At 45.0% G+C, this 22,982-nt stretch overlaps 1 protein-coding gene across 31 annotated transcripts in view; it reads left to right on the forward strand.

The window, feature by feature from the left end:
- CADPS (calcium dependent secretion activator) overlaps positions 1–22,982 on the forward strand; it is a 210,941-nt gene that overhangs the window by 36,330 nt on the left and 151,629 nt on the right. For all 31 annotated transcript variants that reach the window (XM_048315787.1, XM_048315790.1, XM_048315795.1 and 28 more), the window contains exons 2-3: positions 6,503–6,616; positions 10,752–11,084. In XM_048315787.1, the coding sequence (XP_048171744.1) occupies positions 6,503–6,616; positions 10,752–11,084 (447 nt within the window). The remainder of the gene's footprint in view (positions 1–6,502; positions 6,617–10,751; positions 11,085–22,982) is intronic.

Consider the following 22,982-nt stretch of genomic DNA (forward strand, 5'->3'; position numbering starts at 1 on the left):
ACAGGAGAAATGTTCCAGCAAGTGCCAAAATCATTTAACACTCACTGCTTGTGCTGCAAAGCTGCTGAAGTTTGCTTGTAATGACAGTGGTAGTGAGAGGTCCTGGCAGGGACTGGGGCTGGTGCTGTGGGGAGGCATGGCTGGGTGGTAGCTCTGTGGCTGGGCAGAGGAAGGCGCTTTCTTCCTCTGCAGGCGGCTCTAGTGGGTTTCCCTCCCCTTTGGTCACATTGCTGAAGCAGATATTTACCCTTAGGTCAGGAAATACTATTCTTGTCTTCTTGAGCTGCTTGAATGAGAGGCCAGTTCAATCTCTGACCTCCAAATCAGTGCTGTGCTGGTGTGTAAGGACCCAGGAGCTGTTTGCATTGTTTGTGCTCAAACCCAGCCTGATCTCTGAGCACAGGGCAGGTAGGCATGTAGGAGTCTTTCTCCTGGAGGATTCCCATTGGTCTGACCCATCCCAAGCATCACAGGTGGGCTGAGCAGACAGGGCATGAGCTGCTGCAGGCAGAAGGAGTTGTGTGTGCTCTTCACTGCCCGCATGTGTAATCCCAGGCACAGTCATGGTGCAGTCTTTTTCTCTGCAACAAATCAACTGGACACCTCTTCTGAGAGATGAGTAGGTGACACTAGGGTGGCTTGCCAGGACCATGTCTTTTTCTTGTCTGCCACTCACAAAGGATGAATGTGGCTGGAGAGTGGGTGGGCAGTGTGGATCATCAGGGCCTGTAAAGCATGGACTAAGGGGAGAGGCAACAAATCAAGCACCCATAAAGAGGGAATTGTACAGGCAGCAGTAAAACAGTGATTTGTGTATGGTCAGATTGTAAGGGTGTCCCTGGAAAGATGTATGGTGGCTATCAGGAAGCAAAGCACAAGAAGCTCTTTCTGGTAACAAGTATTAAATTTCACTGAAACAACCAGAAAAGGCACTGTTAGGTGGCTGGGAACAGTTGTCTGAGACTGGCAATTAATGCTGGTTGTGTATGTTAGCAGTGAAAAGCCAGCAGTGTTCAGCTGTTTGCAGAGCAGCTACACCTGCCCAGGAGAGTTTGCAATTAAAATCCCAAATGCTGGGTCTGTGAGTCACCCCACCTGTGGCCCTCTCTTGTAGTAGGGAAATCAACAGAGGGACAAGCTGGTACTTTTTCTCAGTGCAAAATAACCTGATTGGGTTTTTTTTCTAGTCTCGTGCTCATTGCTGGGGCCTCTGACCTCTCTCCTAAGACCAGTGCTTGGCTGCTCTGGCCTCCCTCCACACCTTCCCTCCCACATTGTTTGTATCATGACTGGTTTTCTGGCTATGGAAGCAGCAATGATGAGAGATGCTCATTTGGTTGGTTTAGATTTTTCCTAAATCACCTGGTGCTGAGGAGTAATAAAATATTTATTAGATGTTACAAAACCAAACCCAGAGCAACAGCACAGTGAGCAGTAAAATATTCCTCCTTTTCTCCCTGCAGTGGTCCCTGAGCAGCAGGTGCCCTAAGGAGGAAGAGCTCAGTGCTGCTTGTGGTTGACTGCTGCTGGGCTTTCTGGACAAAAGGCAGAAGTGTGTCCCCTGGGAATTACCTGCAGTCCTCAGCTGAAACAATTCCTTTAGGACAAGGGTGATGCTGATGGGCTGAGCCATTAGGGACCAGTGTGCAGTGCTGTGATGCATCCTCATGTCCTGCCTGCAGGAAAGACCCTTCCAGTGGGATGTGCAGTGTGCAAGGGTTCTGTGAGGCATCAGTGCACTGAAATATTCAGTCCTTGGTCAGAGGTGTTCAAGTGTGGCAGTAAAGAGGGTCACCTCTCAGCCACGGGGGTGCCTTTCACTTGGAAACATCCCTCTACACAGCCCAAATCTGATTGATTTCAGCAGCCATCACATTGATGGACAGGGCTTTATTAGCAGGTTTGAGTACCTGTACAGGTGTGGACATTATGCTGCTGCCTGCTACTGACAGATTCAGCAATCTACAATCTAGGATGGCCCCTCCTTCTAAATCTTCTGTTGGAATATGGTACTGCTGTAGCATAATGTAGCTTGCAAGGGAGTTCTGGAGTCTCTGGCCCAATTTCCCTGTTCAAAGCAGGGCTCCCTCCCAAAACAGATAATTTTCATGCAGTCAGGCTGTAGAAATTTGCAAGGCTGGAGATGCCACCGCCTCTCTGGGCCCATTTTGGTGCTGTACTTACTCCTGCATGCTCAGACTCAGCAAAGCATTCTGGAGAGAGGATGGCTTAGTGAGGCACATTGCTGTGTATAACTCTTTTCAGGGAAGTTTTCTGTGGCAGACAGCTCCCTTTCCAGTGCTTGTGCTGCCCTGGTGTAGGTGAAGGAGGCTGGAGACAATGTGCAGAGATGGTGCCAGCTGTTCACTGGTTGGAGCACTTTGGAGAAGATGCCATGGCTCCCTGCATTCAGATTTGCTTTTGTTTCTGAGTCAGACTGAGTATGTGCAAAAATAACACAGAGCAAGAAAGCTGCTGGTGAACGTTTGTCCTTAAGTGGCTGATGTGCTGTTTGCTGGGATCTGCATCAAGCAGATTCATTTGGTTGCCTCTGTGATTTGCTTGTGGCTGATGGGTCTTTAGTCAGTTTGTGAGGTCACGAGATTGTGCTGGGCATGTGGTTTTTCTTAACAAAGTTAGGCCAAGAAGGTAGGAATTATTTAGTGCCCATGTCTAGTCACTGGTGAGCTCTTCTGCATAATGTAGTCTGTTATGGGAAATATATCTGCCAAACTTTTTATTAAAAGCCATGCAATCCATGAGGGATGCCAGCCCGAAAGCTCCATGGGTGCTGTGCCTGATACCTGTGCCAGGAGTTCATCATCACTGCCTCAATTGATTACAGTTTTTAATATGCCTGTGTATATCTGGCAACTTAAATACACTCCCATGCTTTAGACAGGTAAAAGTCTGGGAAAAAATCTGCTGCATAAGCACACCACAGTATTAAATTGGGAGAGTTCTCTTGGGTCCAGAGTATTGTGTTCTGTGATCCCTGTGGAATGCAGAAATGACTGTTTTTTCTTTAATGGCTCACACGTGGGAAGTACTTGTGGGGAACATCAGAGAGGTTTGGAAAAGTGGGGGAAGGTAAACAGAATAAACCTCTTCGATCCACCCGTTTTTCCCACTTGCTCCCATCTCTCCTGTGTGATGGCACTTGGATTTGTGTTTGCATGGGAGGCAGTGAGGCTGTGCCCCCAACATCCTCACACCTACTGGGCTTGCAGCCTAACAAGGTTTCACCTCCTGCCACTGCTGGTGTGAAGGCTGTGATGTTGTTCTGATGTCCTTCCAAGTGGAAGTAATTCTGTTGTTTTCTGCTATTTGTGAGCACCCTATGGAAGGTAACTGAGAAGTGGTTTGTATTGGCCCCTTAATGGCCTTACTGGATCTGCAGAAGCTGCTGGCTTGCTTTATATGGATTTCTAGCTTATCACTGGTGCCTCTAATTGCAAGAGATAAAATAACACCCCCGCCTTTAAAGCACTTAAGCTTCCAGTTCAGTGTTCAGGGCACGTGCTCTTTTAAACCTGTGGCTGAGTTAGTGGCATCACTTGGCACTGCTTCAAGGCTCTGGAACATGATGCTGGTGCTGAGACTGCTCCCCTGCCTTGCTCCAGCCTTTGCTGGGAGGTGCAGCCTCCTGGCTGCCCCAGGAGTGCTTCTGGGATTTGGCAGTAATGCCTGTGGGGCCCCATGGGGAAGGAAAGAGGCATAAAATAGGAGGTAGAGCATGTTGGGCACATTTGGTTGACCTCCAGGTCTGGTCTCCCTCCCTTGTAGTGCTGGCTTTCTGCACCAGGTGTTTGCTGCTGTGCTGCAGAAGCTAAGTCTAATATGAAAAGAGTTAAATGTGGCTCATATTGACTGCTTCCTTGATAACATCCCTAACAGTGGTGCAGACATGGATCAATACCCTGGTGGTGTCTCATCATCTGGTGGGGGTGTCAGGCTGAGGACTGGACTGTGTTGCAGCCTGGTGTGATCAGAGAGGATCTCCGTTTCCCAGGGTGGGGAAAATGCTGGTATACAGCTTAGCCAAGGAGGAGGCAACTGACACTCTAGCAGAGACAAATCTGATGATTCATTTCCACAGCCCCCAGGAACTTGTGTGTGAGTTGCATATTGGGAATTTCTAGGAATTTCAAGGAGCATCATTTGTTCTGAAGGTAGTCCAATCAGTACTGAGGAAGGAGCATAAAATACTGCTGCTAGATGGCATTAAAGGAATTGAACAAGCAAGGACTTTTGGAGGTTGTCCTAGGAAATAACTTGGACACAAAAATGTAATAAATATGCCATGCATGTTGTTAAAATCCCAAATGAAAAGTCTCTTGGCTGAGAGTATCTTGTGCTCTTAGTATGTCTTTGCTTGTGCCTCAGCACCCTGATTTCAGGGTTACCTGTAGTTTTTCTGTTTCTTACCATGGTTTTTTTTATAGCATCTGTTCTCTGTCATTTCTTTCTGACATTCACAATGTTTGCTAATACAAAATCGTCAATATGTTTAATTAACATCTTGCCTTTCTCCCAGATAATGAAATGATTAATAAAACCCAGACCTAACACCTTCCCACAGGTGTCTCCCACTTGATCACTGCATTGTCTCTGGCTCCTCTTATCACTGACCCAGTTTTCAACTCCATCAGCTCAGATAGGTTTGGAGCCTGTTTTACATCTGATGTTGTGCATGTTGCCCAAGGGTTCGTGATGTCTAGGGTGCTGTTGGCAAACACCACAAAGGGGTTTAGGTGGCTGACATGGCAGATAGGATCTAAGTTTTGGTCCTAAGAGTCTGCCAGCCTAAAAGCCCTAAAAGCTCTAAGTTTTTGGCAGTGCTTTTCCTCTGGGCTCATGGCCCAAGGCTGAGGTGGGTCAGGTTAAGGGATGGTCCTTACTCCAGCCCTGTGATGCTGAGCTTTGTTGTATGTGTCAGACCCTGTGAAGTCTGGGCTGCTGTTTTGGGGGTGAGAATTACTCACCTTTCAGCACCCACAGGGTGGAGAAGTCTGTTCCACACTTTCTAAAGCAGAGCATTTTGAGTCTCACTTTGTCACTTTGATGAACACCTCTCCATTAGCAGTAGGATATACTAATCCCAGCTTATCACATCAAAGTGCTATTGCTCACTAACCCCCCTCAGCGTGGTGTTGTGGAATTAATTACCAGCGTTCATGATGTTTGTTACCGCAGTCCTTAGGCACCCTGCATAGCACATCGTGATTGTAGCTCCAGTGATATTTATCAGTGCATTTTCCAAGTGGTCCCTCTCCTGCTTTATATCACTAGTGGTGTTCACCAGGCTTCATTATGCTCATTCTAGTTGTTTGAATCTCTGCAGTTTTTTATACTTTATTCAAAGCCACTTAGACACTTAGAGCCATTTGTTTTATCTTTCTCTTCCATTCTAATAGGCTGGTTTCTTTCATTGGCATAGAAATGAGAAATAAAGACTCTTCTCTAGACCTTTTGTTTACTAATAAATACCCATACTAATTCTTACTGCTCTCCTTTTCCTTTAAGTTTGAAGTTGCCATATATACATATTGTTTGCTTCCTTCTGTCAAAATTAATTCTTATCCTCAAATGTGAAGTAACCCCATGGTAAACCAGGCCCAGCTATGTTTCAATCCCTGCAGCTCTTCAGCATGAGTGTTGTCTACATCTTAAGATGTTAGGCTGGCATTGCTGCTCCATGACTTATGTGCCTGCTGTGACTTTGTCTGCATTGTAAGCTGAAGAGGTGGGTTTTTAGCTATGTCTGGTTTTAAACTGACAGATAAATTGGAAAAATAATGGCATGCTATCTTACAAGGCTGGAATAAACCCTTGTAAGCTTTCTACTGATGTAATTGTGACAAAATTAGAATTGTCTTGTAAGTTATACCAGCTGTGTGCTGGACAGAAACTGTTTTGAGCAGCAAAGAGACAGCAGGGAAAGTCCTTGCTAGGATAAGGAGAACAGGTTTGCTCTCTCAGGATTTCTTGACATTAAATTCTTCCACCATTGGTATTGACTGTTGTTTTATGTGCGAGAAGCCGAAAGAAATGAGCAAGGATGGAAACCTCCCAAAAACCAACAGCCAGCTTGCAAGGCTTTCCATTTGGTATCAAAGCTCAGCTTCTGAAGGGGAGGAGAGACTGGGTGGAGAGGGGGTTGCACCAAAACAGATTCTTTCAAGCACTCACACAGCAGCTTGCTTCTGAATTGAGTATACCTGAAGTAGTAAAAGTCTTGTGTGCATTTCGTGGTGGCAGAGTTGTTTAGAAATGATATTCAGGGTGACTTCAGGTGCTTGTGATGCCTAAATGAACTTGCCAGGGTGCAGAGTGCATGTGTGTGTGTACCCATGTGTGGCTGGTTCCTCAACTATTGCTGCTGTCCCAAAGGAGAGCAAAAATGCACTCCTTAATAAGATATTGCAGATCAATTACTGTGTTTTTTTCCTCATACATAAACCTTTTTTGACTAATTTTCTCCTTTTGGCATGCTTTACAGATAAGTAAGCAGCAGCTCCAGACAATCAAAGATCGTTTTCAGGCCTTTCTCAATGGAGAAACCCAGATTGTGGCAGATGAAGCATTTATAAATGCTGTCCAAAGCTACTACGAGGTAAGGAGAGACAATGCAATGCTCTTATGAATCACCCCTATTCACAGATGGGGTTGAATTCTGAATTAATGGATTGTCCATTATCACACAGTATGAAGCAAAGGCAAGTGCAAAGTGGCTTCTGTCTGATGTCTGGTACATCACAATGTTTGGGAGGTTCAGGGTTTGAATGTAAACCATGGAACAACCATAGCAACCCCTATACCATGGTGTTTCCTTATAGCCTGATTATGGGGAAGACCGCCCTTCCTTTGAGATGAAAAATAATTTCCTGATACTTTTAAATGGTGAGTTTGCCATCTTCACTCTAAAACAGGGAAGATGGCAAAATCAGTAAAATCAATGTCATGTGCTCCCTGTTAAAAATACTGAGAGAAATCTGGGCAGCACATTCAGTTCTTCTGGAAGCTTTTGCATTGTGTCCAATTGACTTTGGGATTTTCAGAAAGAGTCTTGTCTTTTCTCTTTGGCATGACAAGTACTGCAAAGCAAAGGGGGAGGGAAGAGGATGTGCATCTATAAAACTAGATGATACCAGAGAACATGAAGCATCATTCATAATTGTGCAAAAGAATAATTATGCATGTCTTTTTGCACCTCTTTGTATGCAGCCTATAATGCTGCCTTTTATATCTCTGCTCAGAAGGAAAGAGCTTCTGGTTTTGAAGGAAATCAGTGCTTGTGATTTCTATGAGGAGTGTTGTTTATTTTTTTGCTAGCCTGTCTGCAAACCATTTCTCTTTCTCCCTAGAGCTATTCTGTCACAGAAGGTGAAGATTTTGAATTGCCTACATAAAATATTTCTCTAGAAGTGCAATCTAAGAGGGGACCAAAATCAGATACTAAAACTGAAGAGAATTTTAACTCTATAGGATATGACAACAGCTGCTTCTGTGTAAGGAAAGCACAAGTTATCTCTGGATTAACTCTGTTAAACCAGCCTAGTAGTTCCTGATCCATCGTTCTTTGTACAGGAAGAAAGTAGAGAGCCATTTACATCTTTTATCAGAAAAGAAATTGCCAAGGGATCATCACAGCTTCACTGAACAGGTGCTCTTAAAGAAAGTTTTCAAGATGGCGTGAGCTGTGTTTTAGGATGTAAGAGCAGCATAATCTGTTCAGATAAGATTATTGGGCAGGAAAAGGAAACTGCTTAAAACCAGGTAAAATATATCCCTATTTCATTGCAGGGTCTGGCTGAGCATTGTCACCTCCAGAAGTCCTGTGCTGTATAAATGCCCCAAGTTGAAACCAAACTGAAAAAGAGCAGTAGATTAGCACTAGATGTACACAAGCCCATGTCTTCAAGTGGACCCTCCACTGGCTCTGTCCTGCTTAAAACAGGCCACATAGAGTGTAATGCATCACTGTGTCCTTTAGTATAACTTTCTTTTTCTTCTTTTTAACTGTTGGTCTCCTTTTATTGATGGCTGTGTGCTCTCAGCTTCTATGCAGCTGAAGCTTGGCTGTGTGGCTCTTCCTCGGCACCAGCTGCAGTGGCACAAGGCAAAGCCTGGCCACAGAAAGCCTCTGCCCCTCAGTGCCTGAGCAGTGTTCCCTGCTGAGAGTGTTCTACCCTCCTTCTCTGCAGAGACGTGCCCACTTTGGTTGATCCATTGTGCAAATCATGGCAGATCCTGCTTATCTCAGCTCCTGCAAATCTCAGTTTTATTCAATTAACTGTCTTTCTGCTGGGTGCTATCTAGAAATCAGCATTTATTGATCTATAAATCTGAATGATGGCTTGGAAAACATGCAGCTGAAACTGCTCATCTCTGTTCAGGACATGGCTGATGTTTCTAAAAGGTCCACTTATTAATGGTGCAGAATAATTTCATTACCTGGGAATGATTGGTTTTTTGCAGAGGGAAAAAAGGTAAGGGTGACATTGCAGGTCAGAAATGCATTTGCTGTTGCCTTGAATGTGTTTGCATGACCACATTTTGCTGTTATTCTGGCTGTCAGGGTAAGCATGTGGTTGTCAGTCTTAGGCTAGTTCACAGGCTGTTATCAAATTAAAAAATTGAGTGATCCACTGCTGCTCTGCAAAGCATCGCTGTGCCTGCAGGAATGCTGCAGCCCTGTGTGCACAGACAGGCCCAGCATACTTCAGCACACTGCAGGGGAGCTTTTCTCAGGTCCTTTTCTCAGGTCCTCATTAGAAAATGAGTAAAGATTTGTCTGTCAACCAGCACATTTTGCAGCAGTTGCTTCAGTGCATATGATGGAAGATTTCCACTCTGCTGTGGGCAGACAGAGACACAGTGGCATGGTGGGCTCATCTGTGCGTGTGGCAGGAGATGCCTGACCCAGCTCCTGGAGGTCAGTTCTCTTCTGCAAAGTTTGGTGTGTGCACCCATGCTAGGATTTTGTTCTAGGCAATTCTTGGCTTCTGGCAACCCTACTAAGCAGTCCTACAGCCAGGTGACTCACCTGGTATTTTTTAAAGAAAACAGGACAAAACACCTTTTTTTAATCTTTTTTTTATCTTCCTATTTCACAGTTTCTGCTGCTTTGTGTCTGACTGGTGCTCCCCTGTGCATGCCTCCTTCCTGCCAGCTGCAGCCTTCCTTTCCTCTGCTGGCTGCTGCTCCACACCCAGGGAGGAAAAATCAGGGCTGAGGGAATATGGGGAGCCAGATCCCACTGCTCACGATGCTGGGGGTGAGGACCATGGATAACAACAGCCACTGGTGCTGGCAGGATGGGAAGTCATTAGCACTGTCACACAGGTTCAAGTCTGGGCACCTGGCATGGATGAGGAGACATGGGAGCCCAGGATGTTGCAGTGGGGCTGGTCACTGTGACCTCCCACCATTTCCTTAAGTCAGTGTGTTGATAATTTCCTTGGCTGCATCAGGAGCTTGGGTCTTAATAGCTCTCACCCATTACTTGAAAACACCTGCACATACCTGGGGCGTTATCACTCATATTTAATCTCTACAAGGAAATGAAGCACATGCTGCTGTTGTTTCAGCATGGACTGAAGAGGTTGCTGGTGGCATCCTGCCTGTCTTGTCTGCAGGGAGTGAGTACTCCCATGGTGGTAAACATTGGAAGGAAACAGCCCAGCTCTTCCTCAGCATCATTTTTGGGCTGGTTCTTGGACAAAAGCCACTACAACAGATTCCTGTGCCATCAAGCATCTAGGAACATGGATTGCTGTGTTGCTGAACGGTATATAAAAAAAAATCTATTGTGTCCTTAGGTCATCCTCAAGCTCTTTAATTATTGAGAAGTGACAGATACACCTCTGTGAGTGCACAGCTTCTTCCCAAGCTGTTGTATTCCAGTTCTCAGCATTATTAATAAAACAGCAGTTTTCTTACTGGATATTGATTGCTCTTCTGTGTTCAGGACTTGGGAGAGGAGAGCCAACACAATATCCCTCTGTCTCTCTCACCCTTCATCTCTGTGTTGCTCCCAGTACATCTGTGGTCTGTAGGAGTCAACAACAGTCAACTCCTACAATGTTTTGACCCTTTTGCTGCTCTTGCAGTGGGAAGAACATCTTTATCAAATGTCTTCTCCCTCCCTTTCTCCTGCTATCAGTGCCCTGCACCTCTGCAAAGGTTCAAGCCTTGCTGAACCATCTTGCACTTCCCATTCCTGTGACAGCAGGGCTGATGGCAAGGATCTCCTCTGGTGCAGTAGAATTAAGGTGTAAGCCTGGTCATTGCAGAGGTTTCCCAGGGGCCTGGCTACCAGGATAAATCCAGTGCAGTGCTGTTGTCTTGAGTAAGATGACTTTATTCCCTCTAACAGGGCAGAACTTGGTTAGGTGAATGTAGTTGTGCAAAAACTTCCTTATTAAAACATCAGACTGAACAAAATAAAATCCTGCTCTCCTGACGGGCATTTATGTATCTGGTGAGGTGTGACCATAACATCACATCAAATCCTAATTGCATCAAAATCTTTTATTTTAGTGGAGGCAAAGCAGAAACTTCACCTGATTTCATTACACTTCCCAAAGTACAGCTGAAACCTCTGGCAGCATGTGGCACTTGAGTGAGAAGTTAGAGAATGTCCTGGCAGTCGATAGGCAGCTTCCCAGCAGTGAAACCACCTTTTGTGGTACTTAAGGGGGATTTTTTTTAACTGACACCGTTTGAAATCACCCTTTTCTTTGCAGGTATTCCTGAAAAGTGACCGCGTTGCCAGGATGGTGCAGAGTGGAGGGTGCTCAGCAAATGACTCCCGGGAGGTCTTCAAGAAGCACATTGAGAAGAGAGTGCGCAGCCTGCCAGAAATTGATGGCCTCAGCAAGGAGACAGTCCTGAGCTCTTGGATGGCAAAGTTTGATGCCATTTACCGTGGGGAGGAGGATCCCCGGAAGCAACAGGCCAGGATGACAGCGAGTGCTGCCTCAGAGCTCATTCTCAGCAAGGAGCAGCTCTATGAGATGTTCCAGAACATTTTGGGGATCAAGAAATTTGAGCATCAGCTTCTGTACAATGCATGTCAGGTAAGGTGGGAATGGAACAGGGTTTTTTTGGGGAAGGCTTGCCAATGGGAAATACTGGTGTTATAAACTGGAAATTTTGGGTCTGACCACATTCTTTTGTAGAGAACATCTACCAAGGAGGTGGGGGTTGGTTTATGGTGGGACTTCCGCACTGCCAGTTTTGTTCTGGCTATCCAAGTGGGCCTCCTTCTCTTGCTCATTTTCTTGTGCAATTCCATAGGATTGATGAGATGGGAAAATTTTATTCCTCAGCTCTATATCTGGGTGAGCAGGTCTTTGAGGTGGTTAAGTGGGCTGTTAGGCTGTGGCTTGTTTGTCCTTCCTGTGTCACATCACCAGTCTAAATGACTGAGGTTCTTACAGCCTGTGATACCAGTAATCAGATCCCAGGAGTCCCTGTGGTGGGTGGCTTATGCAAACTTGCTCAGTGAGGTTATACAGGTTCTCCTTAAGTAGAGGGAGCTCTGTGATCCCTGCATGCCTGTGGTAGAAGGAAAGAGCATCCCAAACCCCTGTGACCTCAGGGCAGCTCTGCTTACACTTGAAAATCTTTCCCATTCCTCTCTTTCTACCCCAGCAAGAGCCAGTTCTCCAGAGCTGCGTAGCTGGGACTCTGCAGCGCTGCTTGTGTTTCCAGCAGCTCTTGCTGAGGGCTGTCAGTGGCTATCCAGGCTGTTGGTGACCCTGATTACAGTCCCCTGCTATTGGATATAAATATCACAGGCAGGATAAAGGATGCCAGAGTCACGGAGAGAGTAAGGTGTGAAAGTTTTCAGAGGAGGAGCAGACCTCAATCTTCCCTGTAATTCAGGGCTTCAGCTTCTTCTTGAAATGAATACATTTGAGACCAATTCTGTCTGTCTTCTGTCTAGACATTTCCAATTCTTTTTAAGACACAGAGAATTATGGTTGATTTGTTTTTACCCCTGTAAGGAGCTTAGTTATCTTGCATTTGTTCTTCTTCATCTCAGACCTTAATGGCAGAGTGGGGAGAGTATAATAAATGTCCCTGAGTAATGTGTCTTGATAGCAAAAACCACAATGGACCTCATAAATTGTTTACACAGATTTTGTGCCTCCATCCTCTGTTGGAAGAATTCTTTAAAATCAAAACCATGTTTTCAGTGGTGTGTCAAGAACTGAGTCAGTTCTGCAGTGTTGTGGTTTATTTTTTAACTTAAACCAACTCCAGCCCTGTGTCTCATCCTCCCTTGACCTGTGCTTTGCTAAGGACCAAGGTGGCTTTGTGTAAGCATGTGCGTGATCCTTCCCTCCTGGTTTGTGCTTCCCACTGATGCAGAAAACAGTGTTTGATCACAGCTGCCCTGCTTTGTGGATGATCTCTGCTTTTGAGAACCTTCCTGGCTGACACCATGAACCCAGAGGCTGCTCCCTGCAAATTGCCCTGTTGCATCAAGCAATCTTTTTCCTGCATGGGTCCTGTTTTCAATCTGAAAGTGGAGGATTTAATTCTGGGTCTTTTCTAGTACTTGGAGGCAGTAAACCTGTAATTTAAGCTTTTAGAGAAAGACAGACATAATTTCTGATGAAAGCGAGAATTGGCATGGGCGTTACTGTTTTTAATACCTGGATAGTGAGGATTAGCTATGCAGAAGGGAAAGCCCTTTGTGCAAGGCACGGCTCAGAAAGCTGCAAAGCCAGCAGTCATTGAGCAGCTGGGTGTTTTCCTGGATGCAGTGGGAGTGGTTAAAGTGCCGTGGTGCCGGTGCAGTGGGGTGGGACCCTGTCCCACGGGGAACAGGTCATTGCTGCTCCTTCCCCCTTTGCAGAGGGAAGGCAGCAGTGAGCACCCAGGGAAACCACAGGCTTTGCTCTGGGGACCCTTTTTTGATGCTACCTGTGGTCATGTCATTTGGGCTATACCAGTGGGGTCTTTGGAGCTCTCTGGCCACCAGCAGCCCTTAGGGGAACGACAGCAGATGCTTTGTACTTCTTTTTTGCCATGAAGCACCAGAATTGCAGTTGAACACTACTCTTTCCACAGGGCCTCAGCCATTGCTTGCAGCCAGTCTGTTGGGGATAGTCATGAGCTTCTCAGTGGCAATTTGGCATGGTATAAGCTACACTTTTTTTGACCTATGCTTGTCTGCCGTGCTTGGGATGAATTGGGAAAAGCAGCCTTTTCCCTGGCAGGCTGTCTGAATGCCACCACTCTCCAGAGTGGCAGCACTGTGCTGTTCATGCAGTTTATCAGTCAGTCACCTGTGATTAGAAAAGCAAAGCCCATTGTCTTCTGTGGAGGGGCTGGCCTGTGCTCTCCCTTGCCTTGGTGTGCCGGGTGAAATTGCCCAGAGGCTGTGCAAGAATGCAAGGGGTGACAAGGCTTTGCCTAGTTGTCCTCTGAAAGCATGAGCAGGAATGGTGCTGAGAGTACCAAACACTGCTGGTACTTCTGTGGTCTGAAAGTAGATGCTTTTCTCTATGCAGCCTCCTGTTACATCACATTAATTGCATAATGATTGCATCACTGGGACTGTATTTCCATTCACTTCTGAGATAATATTTTGTTTGTGCACAAGGAGGATGATTTCTAAAGAGATTTTTTAATACAATATCCCCAGGTGGCATGAGATAAGTGTATTTTTAATGTGATAGCAGTGATTTAGCAGGATCTGAGACAGCAGTTATTGATAGCAAGGTATTGATGCAGTTGGAAAGGCTTTTAGGAAACAAAGATGGGAAGTGGTGTTAGCAGAATAGTTGTGAAGATTACAGTGTTGTTAAGCACAAGCTCTGACTAGAACATTTTAAATAATACACAGTCTTGCATTTTTGCATAACACATGCCACGTGGCTTGGTGTTTCTGCTCCACTGGAGTCAGTGTGGGAATTGAGCATCTCTGGCTCCAGCAGCGAGCTCCTCTGCTGTGTGAGAGGTGTGGTGCAGGGAGAAGTGTGTTTCAGTCTGGGGTTTCTGGTCCAGAACCTGTTGGCAAGACTTAAATTTAGCTCTTCTGCTTTGTATTTAACCTGTGGCTGTGGAAGAGTCATAGAGGAGCTGTTTTCTGTAAGTGTTGGGCAATTCCAAACTTGGGTTCTTGCTGCATTTCCTTGGGTATTCTTATTTCCTGCTGACCTTCATGATGGCTGAATTCAGCAGCATCTCTGAAAATCAGGCTGTGGTATTCTCCCTGTCTTGTTCTTTCCCAGCCATAGGGCAGTGACTTGCTTTTCTGTCTCAAGCTGTGTTTGGAAGTAATTTTTAGCTATGATGAGAAGAGCCAGAGCTGGTACAGTGCTGTTTGGTTAATCCAGCAGCAGGAGCAGATGTCCAGATCGTGTCTGTGATGAGCTGTGCTACTCCATCCTCCTGCTTCAGAGGAAGACTGTGCTCTCCCTGCAGAACTGCCTGAACTCTCAGGCTTCACAGTCACTTTCTCTTCTTTCCTGGGCCTGAAGTGTCCCATATACTGTGGCAAAATAACCTGTGCTAAGCGTAGTTCCCTTAGATGTAAGATTTGAAAGCAAATAACTAAATACAGGCATGTCCAACCTGCTGAGTGATACTAATACATGGTTGTGGTTTTTCAGCATCTATTTCTGTCCATCTGTGTAGAAGGCAAAACATCAGAGAAGTGTGCATGTGTGGGTGGGCTGCAACACACAACAGGTCTCATCGCTGTCTGGTGGCTATTTCATGTAAAGCATAAAGACTTTTTACCAGTGCAATTGGAATTGTTTCCTAAGTTTTGGGGCCCTGTGATTTTAACTAGGAAACATTTCAACCCAAATTTTCTTGAATGGAGCTGGCTTAAAACTAGAATTCACTGTTTTGACATTTATTTTTGCAGCTGAATTAGGACACTATGTCCAAAGGCTGACATTTCTCACAAAGCAGAAAGTTTCCCTGCCAAAAAAACCTGACTCAAGTGTTTGATTTTAGCTCAAGTCAATATTAGAAATGATTTGCTGAGGTGTCTTGCCTTCTGCCCCTCTCTCTCATCTCTGCAGTTTGTGTGGTTCTACCAAACTTGGTTTCTTTACTTGCTCTGATGTGTTGAGCCCCTCATGTGCCTGTCACACGCCCAACATGTGTCAATCATATGCCTGGCACACGGTCACATGGCCATCATGTACCCAGTGTGTGCCAAACACGTGGCATGAGCTGACTTTGCTGACTTAGCTGAAAGTTGGAGACATCTCCTTAAAAATATTTCGTAAGTCCTTTCTGTTTGCAGAGAAGCTGGAGTGGTACTTGGAAGCTGCAGCCCAAGTAGGACAGAAACTCATGTGAGGCACTGTGACAGCTCAGACAGTGAGATGAAGGCTAAGGTCACCTCAGAATAAATGTTTGGTTTGTGTGTATCCTCCCCAGACCAAGTATTTCATTTAGTTTGTTGTGATTAAGAATTCCCAGCCATGCCTTGCAAAGAGCATTGAGCCCAGGATTGTTGTACACAGCATGGAGTTACCTGTCTGTGCACATCTCTGTGCCTTCAGTTCAGGGACTCGGGGGTTTATGATCAGATCCATCCCTTCTGCTCCCCATTTAAAGAAAACAAAGCAATTCCTTTTTATTCTAGCTTCATCTTGAAGCTCAATGTCTATGAAATGTGTATCTGCAGTTCTGAGCATTTAAGCACTAAGTATAGCCATAATGACCCCTCTGAAAGGGTGGGAGGTTTGCTTGGATCCCACAGCCCCCTACAAACAGCCTGTCCTGGGGATGGTGGTTGTGAGCTGGGACTGCTATGGGGCTGCAGGCAAGAACCAGTGAGCCTCCATGGCCTCCTCTCTCCAGGGCTGGATGCATGTGCCATGGACAACCAGCAGCTTTGTCGAGCACTGCTTGGCCTCCTGCAAATCCCTAGGGCATCAGCCTTACCCTCTGGCACTTTTTTCCCTCTTTCACTATTTAAAACTCCTTTTGGTCGCTCCACATATTTTCACACTGTGAGCACCATCCCTGCCCCGCCTTCTCCCCCCCCACTTAAAACAAAGCCATCACCAATAAAAATGGGTTAAAGTGGTTTAGAGATGATCAAAAGCTTCAAAATCCATGAAATGTCGTGGTCTGTTTTCAGTAATTCTGTATTTATTTCCATGGAAACAGAAATGGCAGCCTGGAGCCTTCTGCAGGGTTGTAATTACTCCTGTAGCAGCCAGTGGCAGCCACAGAATCCTGTCAGGGCCCGAACATCTCCCAGAACCTGCTGTGATTTAGCACCCAATAGGAAATTGAAAAAAGGAAAAAGTGCTGGGAAGTGAATGAAATCTTCCCTGTCATAACAATGCAACGTGGATACACACATGGTCCTTTGGGGAGGAGAGGCAGTTGCCCTTCTTCATCAGCTGAGGGTGCAACGTTTTGAAGAACGATGTTGGCATGGGAGGGCAGAGGAACTGAGAGGGACAGTGCAATGTCAGGGAAGGGGCGAGGGTGGTGTCTGGCTCTGCTGGACCCTCGGTTGCCAGATACATCCTTTGAGAGGGGTTTGCTGATGGAGGTTACCCAGAAGGTACAGAGAAGTCCCATGATTGTCCCTGTTGGTCCCAGGCAGTGCAGAAACAGTGACCCTATGTGTGATGCATTGTTTGATGTCTATAATTTGGAGCGGGAGAGGTGGTTGAGATGGGTCATCTGTCAGCTCCAGCATCCAATGAGAGCTGCAGGGAAGTCCTCAGCCAGTTGGAGGGACAGGGCAGGGCAGCAAGCGGGGTGGCCCTGCCAGCCCAGGAGTGTGCCACAGTGCTGCTGCCTTTTGGGGAGGACAATGCAGAGATCACTCTCTGCCAGGGTGGGACCCAAGCTGTCATCATCCAGTGTCTGATTTGCACAGACATGTGTGGACCTATGTGCGCACCCATTAGCTGCAGGATCAGCTTATGTTCTGTGCTGTTATGGACTTAGAGAGCAATCTTGGCCCTTGTAATTAAATTTAAAGCAAATTAGCTCTTCTATTAAACAAAATAAATCTGATGTAGCCTAGTGCTGTATTCTCCAGCTATGGCTGATCAATCGCTCCTGCGAAAAGCAGGCAAATGCTGCTGAGCAGATGGTCTTGGCTGAGGCATGGTCAATTAAACTAATTAAAGATGCTTTCATTTAATCAGAGGGTGTTTTAACCCTGTTAACTGCCAGTTGGGAATGTGTTTTTGTGTACTAGGAACTTCCAGTTCTGGCCCTTCTATGGACTTCTGCTCGTTTTCAGACCCATTACAGAAACCAGGCTAGAGTGTGCATCCAAACATATATCTAGCAGAGAAATTATAATGTCATGCAACAATAGTGATGACTTGCAAAGGAGAATTCAGTTGTTTTCTTCTGACACTAACCAGAAATGTTTATTAGCCTGAAGAACTCTTCTGCAATGAATCCTTCCCACGCTACCTCCTGCCAGCCTTCCCTCTGGATTTAAGGGTGTGGCTGCCTCTCCACAGCCTAGCCAAATGTCACTTATTCCACCAAAACAAGCAGTGGGTTGTCATGGTGTATTATTTAAGGGACAGAAAATGGTTTCAGCATCCAGACAGGTTCTGGAGTGGAGGAGCAGCCTCTTATTTCAGCTCTGTGCTGCTATTTAAAACATCTTGGCTGCTGGAAGCTCCTCTTCCTAGGGGCTCTGGAGATGAGTTTAATTCATTATTTGCTGCAGGAGTCCACGAGGACTCTGAGCTGAAGCCTTCTTTTCAGATTCTGTGATTTGTCACAACTGGGCACCCTCACAATTTCCTGTCCCCCGCTTCTGATCTGCTCCCCTGCCCTCGCTGTAAGGGGTGACACCACTTGCCAGTATGGTAAAAGCCACCAAGAGAGCTTGTTAGTCTCATGGAAGATCATGCCAAATGTTCTCAAGAAGCAGCACTAGAACAAACTCATGCGTAGAGACCATGAGTGACCCCCCCTCTGGGCTGCACAAAAGGCTGCAGCATGCTGGGACCCCCTTTCTCTGCCTTTCCAGCAGCTTGTACAGGTTAAATTAGAAACAGTTGTACTTTATCCAGAGGCCATGTGGACAACTCCTGCTTCAGCAATATGGATCCCTGCAGCTACATTAGGGCTAAAATCAGGATGATTTTCAAGATGTTCATCCTTTGTGAAATGATAAAACCCTTTTTTACCCTTATCTAATTAATGAGATGTTTTTATGGTGCAGCATCAGCAGAACGCTCTTTGTTGTCTGTGTGGATTGATTAATTTCTGCAGTTTAAGGCTTAAACTACCATCAAGATATCTCTTCTATTTATTTTTGTTTCAACTGGCCCATGAACACTTTTCATCATCTGCATTCATGCTGTAAAAGAATGCATAAAAAATAACTATGGTTACCTTATAAAACATCATATCGATGACTTGACATTTCCAATCTATCTTAGCCCCTTTATTGAAGGACTGTTGTTTCTTTTCTTTCACTGAAAACATAGTTGTTGGCATGACTTTTCTGCTGCTTAGCCAATGTTTGGGGTTTTTTTCCACCAGATTGGGAGCCTCATTTCAAATGGATGTTTATTAATACAATTTCGTTTCCCTACTACAACCTTGCATTCTGAAAAGAGTAAGTTGGGTTGTGAATTCCTGGCTCTAGGTAGGAGCAGTTGGGGAAAGTATGAAGGATTTAACTAGCTGGTATGTTGATCTGCTGCCATTTGCAGACTAGCCGAGGTCTCTGGGAAGAGAAACACTTTGATCCTGAGATATTAACTGGGAGATCTGTTCTGGTGTCTGCTGCCTCTGCAAGTGCCTGGCTGCTTCCACCTCTGAGCTTTATTTTGGGAATAGATCAGAAGATGGACCATTTCTGGCACAGCTGGGCAGGGAGATGCTGAAGCGGTGGGGAAGGTTTTGCAAAAGCTTGAGAAATAGGAGAGTCCTTGAGCATCACTAAGTGTAACAACATTGGGGAATTACAGCTTGAAACCGTTTCAGTGGAGAGGAGATTTGGGATGGCAAAAGTACAGACTCCAGAAGTGTTACCTGTATTGTTTTTGTCAGAGAGGAGACTGAAAAATGGGGGAGCAAGTGGAGAATCAGCAAGTTGCTGATTTAGAAGAAATCACTTTGCACTGAAAAACCCAATGATCCCATGGAGTACGTTGCCACGTGCAGGGTAGTCCAGCCTCAAAACACCTGGTGGGTTTGCCCAAGGAGAAGCCAAGCCAAATGTTGCCCATCACAGGGGAGAGGGAGTGGTAGCTAAATGTGCTACATAAAAATTAAATGTTTACTGCTAATCTCTCCCCAAAAAATCAAAAAACAAACCAACATAAAATGCAGCTGCGATGGGCTGGAGTGCAGATTCTGAGTTGGCTTCCATGGTGTCTGGTTCCAAGGTTTCCAAAGGTGGAACTCGGCTCTCAAAATGCTGTCTTTATTTTGAGCAATCTCTCTTGCTTCCCTAACTTTGAATTCAGTGCAAGCCACTGTACATAAAAACCAATTTCTCACTGTGGAGAAACACTGTGGACTGTGTCTTATTAGGAAAGGAAAATGTCACTCCTCCTGTTTGTCTTTCCCTCAGCCAGAGATGATGAGCAGAAGACATGACAAAGAAATGACCCCACTGGCCCCTTTTGGAGAAAGTAATCTTGTTTTTTCTTTGAGCAGCATTTGTTCTCTGCAGTACACATTCCTGTCAATCAGCCTAGGAGGCCTTGGGAGACAGAAGGGGTGTTATCCAGACCTCTCTCTCTTTAAGCAAGGAACTGCTAGCTGCAAAAGAACCCATATGTGATGCTTATCTTAAGGAAGGCTGGAATACTTAATAAGACATAACTGATGCATGACCCTGCACTATGTTAATGCCTCTCTTTCTCTTCCTTTTAACTGGGAATACAATGCAGCTGTTAGAATTTATTTTTGCACATAGGTCTTTAAATCTAATTTGAATTCCACATGAAAATCTCAATGCTTTGCAGCACTTCAACCCTTGCTCATGTATTTTACCTTCCTGGGGAACTTTTAGTGCCTATCGCAAGAGCAAAATGGAGAGATACACAGTCATAGTTGCACATAGCAGGGGTTATACATGGTCATGCTGGCTTGTGCCAGAGCTCCAGGGTTTTCATTTCAGCACTCAATGTCTTGTCAGAGAGCCTGGACTGGTTCCCACTGAGCTGTGCTAGCCTAAGGTTACACACTATTCTTTTGGTTTTCTTTTTATCATGTTATATAGAGAGATCATTCTTCTGACATACATCATCCACTAAGGGAATATTTTGAAAGTTCTATATTAATATTTTACTACGTTTTCTCTAATCTTATTTCTGTAAGATGTGGTTTTCTCAGGGCTGCTTCTTTGCAGTCCATAATGTGTTCAGATTCCCAGAAAAGGAAATTATTTAAAAAAAAAATTATTCACCGGTCCTTTCCTCCACTCCTGACATTTCATTCTTCAGGCCACCAGTGTTCCATGCAACTTGAGAAATCCTTCATGTCACAGCTTGGGATGTGATAGACAGTGTAATTTTAGTTCAGAAGTAACTTTGGGAGTTGGATGGATCAGGCCATAGTAAGTACTTCATGAATATAAAATTCAGCTGGGTTAATCTTCCAGTTTTCATCTAAAAAGTACCAAATTAAAAAGAGAATAGGTGTATTTCTTAACAGAAATGAGATGCCAAGAATTTTCTTCAAAAGGATATCAAAGTAGGCACATATTTGTTCCCACTGAGCTGACTATAAATTGGGAAATGATCAACAAAATAGATTTCACGCATTTCAAAGGCTCAGCCTCAATATCCCTAACTTATGTAAGCTGCTCCTTACCTCCATTTCAGTGCAGAGTTTTCATATTCAATATACTACATTTTTTCTGGAACTTCTGATTCTATTCATGTTTTGTGAGAAATTAGAGTGCAAGTTCAGTAGGGAATTGGATGCAACACAACTTCAAATACAGCTTCTCATGTATTTAAAAGGCCTACAGTAGCCTCAAATAATGTAAAAACTGTGCTGGCCTCCATGGCACAGATGTTGTATAATGCAGAGAGGTAGTGATGTTTCCTAACAGCAGTGATCTGTGCTTGTGTTTTTGAAGTGTTGTATCCAGTGTTTGGTCCAGTTCTTTTATCTCTGACAGAGAACAGTAAGAAGATGGGGAAGTGATGGCACAGTATTATTTGTCAAGTATTTGTCATTAAGTCTTTGTAGAAACATAGTTGCAACAAGAGGGAAAAAACCAATTGCATCCCTTTAACAAAGAGAATGGTGTAGAAGCCAGGGTACCTTGAGATTTATGGCAATACTGAGCTGATGTACCCCACATGAAAAGACCTAGGAGGCTTGAGAGAGAGACATAAACCTCTGAAGCAGCTCAAATCAGACTTCAGGGCCATGGGTGTTTTGCTGTAGAGCTGGAGGCTGTAGATGTTAGACACTGATAGCTGTGACAGGGAAGTGAGCAGAGTTTCCCAAGAGCTCTGTATGTGAGCACTGAGTGCTGGTGGCCCAGGAGAGCACAATGTGGGGTGGATGTTGGAGTCTGAACCCTATTGTGCCACAACCACAGCCATATTCCAGCATGCTGTGTGCTCCTGGGCATTGGTGGAACCAGGCTGCCTGCTTGTGTGTTCAGGCTTGAGCCTTAAGCATTCCTCAGACATGCAGAGGAGGAGACAGCTAAAATTACAGGCATTTCCCACAATAAATGAGCAAAAGAGCAAATGCATAATTTTACTGTCCTCTTCTGAATGTGCTGCATGGGGCATGATGTTTGCAGTGAAAAAAGGTGCTGGGGAGGGAGCAGGCACAGTGACAGATAGTGACCACAGGTAAGGCACCCAGACTTTGCCCAACAGCCTGTTGAGTTTTGGTTAAGTACCTGCTCATTCTCATGTGTGCAGCTTCTTTCTGCATCGTGCCTGACTGCTGCCTGTGTGTGCAGCTGTACTGGCAGCAGCAGCAAAACTGCAGATCTCCAGTCATTAGTCCACAGGAAGGGAAACTGGGCAAGGTCTACATTGATGGTATTTTGCTCCAGGTATCAACAGAAAAATGTAAAACGTAGGGCACAGAAAGCAAAATATTAGGTCACCAATAGAGGTGGGAGATCTTGGAAGATAACACAAACTGCAGTGGGATGCTGGAGGGAGTGTAAGGTTTTACTCCTTGGCTGTTCCTTAGCAGAAGGAACATCATTGAAGAGTTCCCTTTTTCCCAGGCTGGAGACCATGAGTTGTTGTCTTCTGTGGAGAGTTTTGCTAAACATAACTATCTTCTTTTGTGACCTAGTTAAGTCCAAAATTGACAGGGAGCAAGCCTTTTTGGTGTTTTAAATGATAAAATTCTAATAGTAGAGTAATTAAATGGTCTCATGTTTCTTCTCAACACCATTCATTTATCCTGCTGATATTTCTGCCAGTTTGTTGGAGAGCTCATGTTGTGCAACATCGGTGGAAGGAGCTGCAGGCATGTGTTTGGCTGCCATTGCCAGGAGTCTTGTGCATCCATGTGCAGAACAAAGACCAGGACTGACAAAATACCTGCAAAAAAGAGATGTTCATAGAGAAATTATTGACACAATAATTTTATTAAGTTCCATGATGCCTGTTAGGTCTAATGAAAATGTCATTTACCAAGTGTAGCATTTTATTTTGTATTTTAAAATCACAGTAAAACCCAGTGCTCTTTATTTCTGATGCAGGGTGTAATATCAGCAGCAGTTCCTCATCATTGTACTCACCATCCCTTCATAGCTTGAAGTCTTATTCCCTTCCCATGCATATCCAAATTCTCACTATCTACACAGGGAGATAGTGATAAGTCAAGGGGGGGGGGGGGGGTGTGGGAGGCAGCAATTTTAAAGTAAAATAGGAGAGCTTTAGATTAGATATTAGGAAGAAATTCTTCACTGTGAGGGTGGTTACACACTGGCACAAGTTGCCCAGAGAAGCTGTGGATCCCCCATCCCTGAAGTTTTCAAGGCCAGGTTGGATGGG

This window comes from Corvus hawaiiensis, chromosome 11 (assembly GCF_020740725.1).
Source record: "Corvus hawaiiensis isolate bCorHaw1 chromosome 11, bCorHaw1.pri.cur, whole genome shotgun sequence".
NCBI classification, from domain to species: domain Eukaryota; kingdom Metazoa; phylum Chordata; class Aves; order Passeriformes; family Corvidae; genus Corvus; species Corvus hawaiiensis.